The sequence below is a fragment of the Budorcas taxicolor genome, chromosome 15, assembly GCF_023091745.1.
Source record: "Budorcas taxicolor isolate Tak-1 chromosome 15, Takin1.1, whole genome shotgun sequence".
In the NCBI taxonomy this organism is placed as follows: Eukaryota; Metazoa; Chordata; class Mammalia; order Artiodactyla; family Bovidae; genus Budorcas; species Budorcas taxicolor.
In genome coordinates, this window is record NC_068924.1 from 44,086,621 (window position 1) to 44,096,739 (window position 10,119).

At 38.8% G+C, this 10,119-nt stretch overlaps 1 protein-coding gene across 1 annotated transcript; it reads left to right on the forward strand.

The window, feature by feature from the left end:
• On the forward strand, nt 1–933 carry LOC128060206 (olfactory receptor 508-like). Its single transcript, XM_052652548.1, has one exon. It carries the CDS (start codon nt 1–3, stop codon nt 931–933), a length of 933 nt encoding a protein of 310 aa, XP_052508508.1.
• The last annotated feature ends 9,186 nt before the right edge of the window (nt 934–10,119 follow it).

The window sequence follows — 10,119 nt, forward strand, 5'->3', positions numbered from 1 at the left end:
ATGGGGACTGGAAACTACACAACTGTGACAGAGTTCATTATTTTGGGGTTAGCAGAGGATACTACAATTTGTGTCATTTTATTCATTGTGTTTTTGGGAATCTATCTGGTCACCTTAATGGGTAATAGCAGCATAATCATGTTAATCAGAAGCAGCCCTCAGCTTCACACCCCAATGTACCTTTTCCTCTGCCATTTGGCCTTTGTGGACATTGGGTACTCCTCATCAGTCACACCTGTCATGCTCATGGGCTTCCTCAGGGAAGGAACTTCTATCCGTGTTGCTGGTTGTGTTGCTCAGCTCTGTTCTGTGGTCACATTTGGGACAGCTGAGTGCTTCCTGCTGGCTGCCATGGCCTATGACCGCTATGTGGCCATCTGCTTGCCCCTGCTCTACTCCACCCACATGTCCCCCGGAATCTGCATTCTCTTAGTGGGGGCTTCCTATCTAGGTGGGTGTGTGAATGCTTGGACATTTACTGGCTGTTTGTTAAGCCTGTCCTTCTGTGGGTCAAATAAAGTCAATCACTTTTTCTGTGATTATTCGCCACTTTTGAAACTTTCTTGTTCTCATGATTTTACTTCTGAAATAACTCCAGCCATCTCTTCTGGCTCAATTATTGTAGTCACTGTGTTGATCATTGCTCTCTCTTACATCTACATCCTTTTCTCAGTCCTGAAGATGCGTTCCACTGAGGGGCGGCACAAAGCCTTCTCCACCTGCACGTCCCACCTCACAGCAGTTACTCTGTTCTATGGGACCATCACATTCATTTATGTGATGCCCAAGTCCAGCTACTCAGCTGAACAAAACAAAGTGGTGTCTGTGTTCTACACAGTCATAATCCCCATGTTGAACCCCCTCATCTACAGTCTTAGAAACAAGGAGGTGAAAGAGGCCATGAGAAAATTAATGGCTAGAACACATTGGTAGTCCTAAAGTAATCTGATTTTTAATAATAAATATTGTGTAATGAAGACTTCTCCTGCAGCTGAATAAATAATATACTAAGTAAATTTCAGTGTATATTCATAGTATTTGAGACTCAAAAATTTCATTACACTATTCCAAGAAAAAAATTCAGTGTAAAAAAAAAATGTGCATTCACCAAGATAGGAACATTAGCAAAAAAAAAAAAAAAGTTTTATTCTTACTTTACCCACTATTTTTTGCCCCTACAAGTACAAATCTTTTCAAATAAATTCTGTGCTCTTTGAATGTAGTCTTTGGAAATAACTGCTGGAAGCACCTGAACCTCCTTGAGTGGGAAATAAAGAGCAGTGTTGCCATTCATAGTCTTGTCATCTAACAGAGATGGTATCCATGATGTACAGATAATCTGAGGACTGAAATCAGTGATGCCGGGAGTTGTAAAGTTTCTGCTGCTTTGTGATCTGAGCAACAGGATTCTTCCCATAATATCTCTGCAGGTGAGTCTCAGCAAGCTAACTCAGAGGATATCTGAAAGCTCCATTTAGCTTAGCTCTTCCCTTTCAGGGGTCTATTCTCAAAAATATGTTCAAGAGTTTCCAGAAGAAAAACTACTGGGGGCTAATTGACATGACCTGGCTCCTTTCTAGGTCAGAAAGTAAGGTTTCTTTTTATAAGGTTGTTTCAATCTTGTCAAATGTATGCTGTATACTCCTATAAGGTGTGATAAACCATTCTTTCCCTCTTAGTATTGTTGCCTCTTATACTGAAATTCTCAGATTTCTTGCACATAATTTCATTGGAACTTCTGCATTAGCCCATAAAATGCTCTCTTTAAACCAGATGGTTTCCCTTATAAAATTTAAAATTATTTGTATTTTTATAGACCTCTTTATATTTTTTCTCCCAGTTGTTTTATTCTATGTGGATATTTTTAAATAAAAAGGGATAATATTTTTAAAGATCTTATTTTTCCTTTAATAAATATAAATACCAGACTAATCTTAATACAAGTTATATCATGTGATCTTTCTATTTAGTCATAATCAATGTTTCCACTGTCCACTACATTAAGTCCAGAGTGAGATTAGCTTCACAGTAGTGTGAGACAGCTCTCCTTTTTGTCCTCCCCTCTTTAAACAACTAATTAGGCACCCATACATCAACAAAGTGCCTCCGTGGGTGTTGTGGGATCCAGAACAAGGCAAGGGATCCAGGAGGAATCTTGACCACCTATGCATTTAGTGATAGCCAGAAAGACCCCAATATGGGCCTCAAAACCAGCAGGAGTCAGTGAATTTGCCTCAATTCTTCTCGGCCCCTGCCAAGGAAAACCTGGAGAGTGCAGACTTGAGCAGAAACCTATGGATCAGAGAGACTGTAGAAAGGTAGCTTTCCAGGAGAGGGATTCCTGCATGCAGCTGGAGAAAAATAATAGTAATGTGACTTTGGATGCAGTGAAGACTACAGCTTTGCCAGTACTGCTGTTTCCCCAAGGCAACAGTGCCTGGGGTGGAACTAGCAGGCAATGTTCTCTCCTACAAAGGAAAAGGACGGCAATGAGTGAGTGCTTGTCTTCCCTGGCATTTCAAGACAATGCTGGAGAAGTCCATTTAAAAAAGTGTTACTGAGGCAATGCCTCCATGACTGGGGTGGGGGAGAAGATCAGAAAAGAAGCAGATAAGAATGTTAAAAGACACTAAAGGGATGAAGTTAAGTTGACTGTATTCAGTTATTAAGCAAGAAGTCTACAAGCCTCTGAGAGCAGGTATATCCATACAAGTTCAGGGGAAAAATCCCAGATATTATAGGAAATGCAAAACCATCACTGTAAAATTATAAGGCACATGAAGACTGAAGAAAGTATGTCATCACCAAAAGAATAATAATAATCATCCAGTAACTGAACTCAATGGCACAAAATACTGAAATCTGACAAAGAATTTGAAATACTTGTCTTGGGGAAACTCAACAAGCTATTAAAAAACACAGAAAGACAATATATGAAAAAATGAGTCATTTAACAAAGAGATAGAAATTATATAAAGAAGAATCCAACAGAAATTCTGGAGCTGAAGAATTCAATAAATGAAAATGCTCTAGAGGGCATCAGGCATCTATAGTAGAGTAGACCAAATGGGAGACAGAATAAGTGATCTAGCTAGTAGGAACTTTGAAAGAATCCATCCAGAGGTGAAGAAAGAAAAAAGCATGACAAAGAACAAAGAAAGATGATGTGATCTTTGGGACTCCATCAAATGTACAAATATTAGAATAATTGCAGTTCCAAAAGGAGAGAAGAAGGAGAAGAGGAGAAAGAACGTTTATTTTAAAATATAATAGCTACTGGCCAATATCACGGATGAACATAGATGCAAAAATCCTTAAAAAAAATTCTAGCAAACAGAATTCAGCAACATTTTAAAAAGATCATACATCATGACCAAGTGGGCTTTGTCCCAGGGATGCAAGGAGTCTTCAATATCCACAAATCAAACAATGTAATACACCACATTAACAAATTGAAAAATAAAAACCATTGATTATCTCAATAGATGCAGAGAAAGCATTTGACAAAATTCAACATCCATTTATGATAAAAAAAAAAAACAACCCAGAAAGCAGGAATAGAATGAACATACCTCAACATAATAAAAGCTATATATGACAAACCCACAGCAAACATTATCCTCAATGGTGAAAAATTGAAAGCATTTCCCCTAAAGTCAGGAATAAGACAACGGTGCCCACTCTCACCACTACTATTCAACATAGTTTTGGAAGTTTTGGCCATAGCAATCAGAGCAGAAAAAAAAATAAAAAGAATCCAGATTGGAAAAGAAGAAGTAAAACACTCACTGTTTGCAGATGACATGAACCTATACATAGAAAACCCTAAAGACTCCACCAGAAAATTACTAGAGCTAATTAATGAATATAGTAAAGTTGCAGGATATAAAATCAACACACAGAAATCCCTTACATTCCTATACACTAACAATGAGAAAACAGAGAAATTAAGGAAACAATTCCATTCACCACTGTAATGAAAAGAATAAAATACTTAGGAATATATCTACCTAAAGAAACAAAAGACCTATATATAGAAAACTATAAAACATTGGTGAAAAAAATCAAGAGGACACAAATAGATGGAGAAATATACCGTATTCATGGATTGGAAGGATCAATACACTGAAAATGAGTATACTACCCAAAGCAATCTATAGATTCAATACAATCCCTATCAAGCTACCAATGGTATTTTTCACAGAATGAGAACAAACAATTTCACAATTCATATGGAAATACAAAAACCCTCGAATAGCCAAAGCAATCTTGAGAAAAAAGAATGTAACTGGAGGAATCAACATACTTGACTTCAGTCTCTACTACAAAGCCACAGTCATCAAGACAGTATGGTACTGGCACAAAGACAGAAATATAGATCAATGGAACAAAATAGAAAGCCCAGAGATAAATTCATGCACCTATGGACACCTTATCTTTGACAAAGGAGACAAGAATATACAATGGAGAAAAGTCAATTTCTTTAAGAAGTGGTCCTGGGAAAACTGGTCAACGACTTCTAAAAAAAAAAAGAGAGAGAAACTAGAACACTTTCTAGCAACAAATACAAAAATAAACTCAAAATGGATTAAAGACCTAAATGTAAGACTAGAAACTATAAAACTCCTAGAGGAGAACATAGGCAAACACTCTCTGACATAAATCACGGCAGGATCCTCTATGATCCACCTCACAGAATATTGAAAATAGAAGCAAAACTAAACAAATGGGATCTAATTAAAATTAAAAGCTTCTGCACAACAAAGGAAACTATTAGCAAGGTGAAAAGACAGCCTTTGGAATGGGAGAAAATAATAGCAAATGAAACAACGGACAAAGAATTAATCTCAAAAATATACAAGCAACACCTGCAGCGCAATGCCAGAAAAATAAAAGACCCAATCAAAAAGTGGGCCAAAGAACTAAACAGACATTTCTCCAAAGAAGACATACAGATGGCTAACAAACACATGAAAAGATGCTCAACATCACTCATTATCAGAGAAATGCAAATGAAAACCACAATGAGGTACCATTTCATGCCAGTCAGAATGGCTGCGATCCAAAAGTCTACAAGCAATAAATGCTGGAGAGGGTGTGGAGAAAAGGGAACCCTCTTACATTGTTGGTGGGAATGCAAACTAGTACAGCCACTACGGAAAACAGTGTGGAGATTCCTTTAAAAACTACCGATAGAACTGCCTTATGACCCAGCAATCCCACTGCTGGGCATACACACGGAGGAAACCAGAACTGAAAGAGACACGTGTACCCCAGTGTTCATCACAGCACTGTTTATAATAGCCAGGTTATGGAAGCAACCTAGATGTCCATCAGCAGACAAATGGATAAGAAAGTTGTGGTACATATACACTATGGAGTATTACTCAGCCATTAAAAAGAATACATTTGAATCCGTTCTAATGATGTGGATGAAACTGGAGCCAATTATACAGAGTGAAGTAAGCCAGAAAGAAAAACACCAATACAATATACTAACACATATATATGGAATTTAGAAAGATGGTAACAATAACCCTGTATGCAAGACAGCAAAAGAGACACAGATGTATAGAACAGTCTTTTGGACCCTGTGGGAGAGGGAGAGGGTGGGATGATTTGGGAGAATGGCATTGAAACATGTGTATTATCATATGTGAAATGGATCGCCAGTCCAGGTTCAATGCATGATACAGGGTGCTTGGGGCTGGTGCACTGGGATGACCCAGAGGGATGGGATGGGGAGGGAGGTGGGAGGGGGTTTCAGGATGGGGAACACATGTACACTCGTGGTGCATTCATGTCAATGTATGGCAAAACCAACACAATATTGTAAAGTAATTAGCCTCCAAAAATAAATAAATAAAATAATAAATTAAAAAATATATATAATAGCTAAGAATGTGCCAAACCTGAGGAGAGATATAGACATCCAAGTTCATGAAGCTAATAGAGCACCCTATTATCTCAATGCAAAAAGACCTTGTACAAGGCATATTGCAATGAAACTGTCAAAAATCAAAGACAAAGAGAATACCAAAAATAACCGGAGAAAAAGATCATAACCTTCAAAGGAACCCTCATTCCAGTAGATTTCTCAGCAGAAACCCTACAATCCAGGAAAGAATGGAATGATATATTCAAAGTGTTGAAAAAATTGCCAGTCAGGAATACTCCATCTACTAAAGTTATCCTTCAGAAATGGAGAGGTAATTTCCCAGACAAACAAAAGCTGAGGGAGTTCCTAACCACTACATCTGCCTTGCAAGAAATGCTGAAAGGAATTCAAGCTAAAATGAAGAAGTATCAGTTAGTGGCTTGAAAACATATGAAAATATAAAACAAGCTGGTAAAGGTAAACAGTCATATTTAGAAAACTCCAAGTATAATATGATAGTGTGTCAACCACTCAACTATAGGATAAAGGTTAAAGGAAAAGATTATTAAAAATAAATATAGCATTATAATTTGTTAGTGAATACACAATATAAAAATAGGTAAAATGAAACATCAAAAATATAAAAGTAGGGAATAAATGGTGGAACTTCAGTTCAGTTCAATTCAGTCGTTCAGTTGTGTCCGACTCTTTGCAATCCCATGAATCGCAGCACGCCAGGCTTCCCTGTCCATCACCAACTTCCGGAGTTCACTCAGACTCACGGCCATTGAGTCAGTGATGCCATCCAGCCATCTCATCCTCTGTCGTCCCCTTCTCCTCCTACCCCCAATCCCTCTCAGCATCAGAGTCTTTTCCAATGAGTCAACTCTTTGCATGAGGTGGCCAAAGTACTGGAGTTTCAGCTTTAGCATCATTCCTTCCAAAGAAATCCCAGGGCTGATCTCCTTCAGAGTGGACTGGTTGGATCTCCTTGTAGTCCAAGGGACTCTCAAGAGTCTTCTCCAACACCACAGTTCAAAAGCATCAATTCTTTGGTGCTCAGCCTTCTTCACAGTTCAACTCTCACATCCATACATGACCACAGAGAAAAACCATAGCCTTGACTAGACGGACCTTAGTAGGCAAGGTAATGTCTCTGCTTTTGAATATGCTATCTAGGTTGGTCATAACTTTTCTTCCAAGGAGTAAGCGTCTTTTAATTTCATGGCTGCAGTCACCATCTGCAGTGATTTTGGAGCCCCCCAAAATAAAGTCTGACACTGTTTCCACTGTTTCCCCATCTATTTAAGGAGTACATCAATGCTGTATATTGTCACCCTGCTTATTTAACTTCTATGCAGAGTACATCATGAGAAATGCTGGGCTGGAAGAAGCACAAGCTGGAATCAAGATTGCCAGGAGAAATATCAATAACCTCAGATATGCAGATGATACCACCCTTATGGCAGAAAGTTAAGAGGAACTGAAAAGCCTCTTGATTAAAGTGAAAGTAGAGAGTGAAAAAGTTGGCTTAAAGCTCAACGTTCAGAAAACGAAGATTATGGCATCCAGTCCCATCACTTCATGGCAAATAGATGGGGAAACAGTGGATGAATGTGAAAAGGTTAAAATGTGAAAAGCTTAAAATAGACTGTATATAAGCTCCATGGTAACCTATAAAGCAGAAACTTAGAGTAGGTTAACAAAAGATAGAGAAAGGGAAAACAGAGCATGGAAAAGCACCATGGAAAAGCACCAGTTTATATGGATAAGCAGAAACAAAGGAAAAAAGAAACAACTGAATTACAAGAGTGCCCATAAGTGATTAATAAGAGAACATTCCCAAGTCCTTACATGTTAACAATTACTCTAAATGTAAATGGTTGAATTCATCAACGAAAGGCACAGAGTGACTAGGTGGATTAAAAAAGAATAACAGGCAAGTACATGCCGCCTGTAAGAGACTCACTACAGATGTAACGACATGCATAGGCTCAAAGCAATAGGATGGAAAAAGATATTCCATGCAAGAGGAAACCGAAAGGAAGCAGGTGTAGCTCTGCTTCTATCAGACAAAATAGATTTTAAGCCAAAAATAATAACAAGATACAAAGAAAGTCACTATATAATGATAATGCGATCAATTAGTGAAGAAGATGTAATAATTACAAGTGTATATGCTAAGTCACTTCAGTTGTGTCCGACTCTGTGCCACCCCATAGACGGCCTCCTACCAGGCTCCTCCATCCCTGGGATTCTCCAGGCAAGAACACTGGAGTGGGTTGCCATTTCCTTCTCCAATGCATGAAAGTGAAAAGTGAAAGTGAAGTCGCTTAGTCGTATCCGACTCTTAGCGACCCCATGGACTGCAGCCCACCAGGCTCCTCCGTCCATAGGATTTTCCAGGCAAGAGTACTGGAGTGGGGTCCATTGCCTTCTCCGATAAGTGTATATGGAGCACCTAAATATATTCAGTTCGGTTCAGTTCAGTTCAGTTCAGTCGCTCAGTCATATCCGACTCTTTGTGACCCCATGAATTGCAGCACGTCAGGCCTCCCTGTCCATCACCAACTCCCGGAGTTTACCCAAACTCATGTCCATTGAGTCGGTGATACCATCCAGCCATCTCATCCTCTGTCATCCCATTCTCCTCCTGCTCCCAATCCCTCTCAGCATCAGGGTAAATATATTAAGCAAGTGCTAACAGATCTGAAGGAAGAAACAGGCAACAAGACAATACTAGGACAAGAGCAATACTCCATTTAAGCAATGGATGGATCATTCAGACAGAGTATCAGAAAGGAAACACTGGACTTGAACCATATGTTAGATCAAGCAGACATTTATAGACTAAGACATATATAGACTATTGGAGAAGGAAATGACAACCCACTCCAGTATTCTTGCCTGGAGAATCCCATGGACAGAGGAGCCTGGCAGGCTACAGTCCATGGGGTGACGAGAGTCGGATACGGCTTAGCAACTATATCATCATCATCATCATCATCATATAGAACATACCATTCTATGGTAGCAGAATAACACTCTTCTCAAATGCAGAGTATTTTCTAGCATAGATAATTTGGTGGGAATAGTTTTATCTATCTTAGATCTATCACAGTTTCGAAGGAAGAAACAGGCTCTGGCATTGCAAGCAGATTCTTTACTGCTGAGCCTCCGAGGAAGCGCCTGTGCCACCTAGTCTGCCATTAATTCTTTCTAGTGTTTTTTTTTCTTTTTCATTTCAGCTATTGTATTTTCAGCTCTGATCAGTTCTTTTTATATTTTCTAGTTCTTTGTTGAAATTCACACTATGCTTCTCCGTTCTTTTCTAAGTCCAGTGATCATTTTAATGACCATTGCTTTGAACTCTTTTTTAGGTAAATTACTTATCTCCATTTCATTAGGGTTTTTTTTCCCCCCCTTGAGGTCTTATCTCATTCCTTCCCTTGGTATCTCCAATTTTCTTCAAGAGTTCTCTAGTCTTTCCCATTCTATGTTGGGTGGTCTGAATATCAGACCTGTATGGAGGTCTCCTGCGAAACCTATATGTACCTCAAGAAGCAACAGTTAGAACCAGACATGAAAACAACAGACTGGTTCAAAATAGGGAAAGGAGTACATCAAGGCTGTATATTGTCATACTGCTTATGTAACTTCTATGAACAGTACATCATGAGATATACCAGGCTGCATGAAGCTCAAGCTGGAATCAAGATTTCTGGGAGAAATATTAATAACATCAGATATGCAGATGACACCACCCTAATGGCAGAAGTGAAGAGGAATTAAAGAGCCTCTTGATGAAGGTGAAAAAGGATAGTGAAAAAGCTGGCTTAAAACTCAAACTTCAAAAACCTAGGATAATGGCATCTGGTCCCATCACTTCATGGCAAATAGATGGGGAAACAATGGAAACAGTGACAGACTTTATTTTCTTGGGCTCCAAAATCACTGTGGAAGGTGACTGCAGCCATGAAATGAAATTAAGATGCTTAATGCTCGGAAGAAAAGCTATAACAAACATCGACAGTGTATTAACAAGTAGAGACATTACTTTGCTGACAAAGCTATGGTTTTTCCAGTAGTCATGTATGGATCTGAGAGCTGGACAATAAAAAAGGCTGAACACTGAAGAACTGATGCCTTCGAATTGTGGTGCTGGAGAATCTTGAGAGTCCCTTGGACTGCAAGATCAAACCAGTCAGTCCTAAAGGAAATCAATCCTAAACATTCGTTAG

Excerpts from the sequence above, each read along its gene's own strand:
- LOC128060206 (XM_052652548.1), top strand. The coding sequence starts at position 1 with ATGGGGACTGGAAACTACACAACTGTGACAGAGTTCATTATTTTGGGG.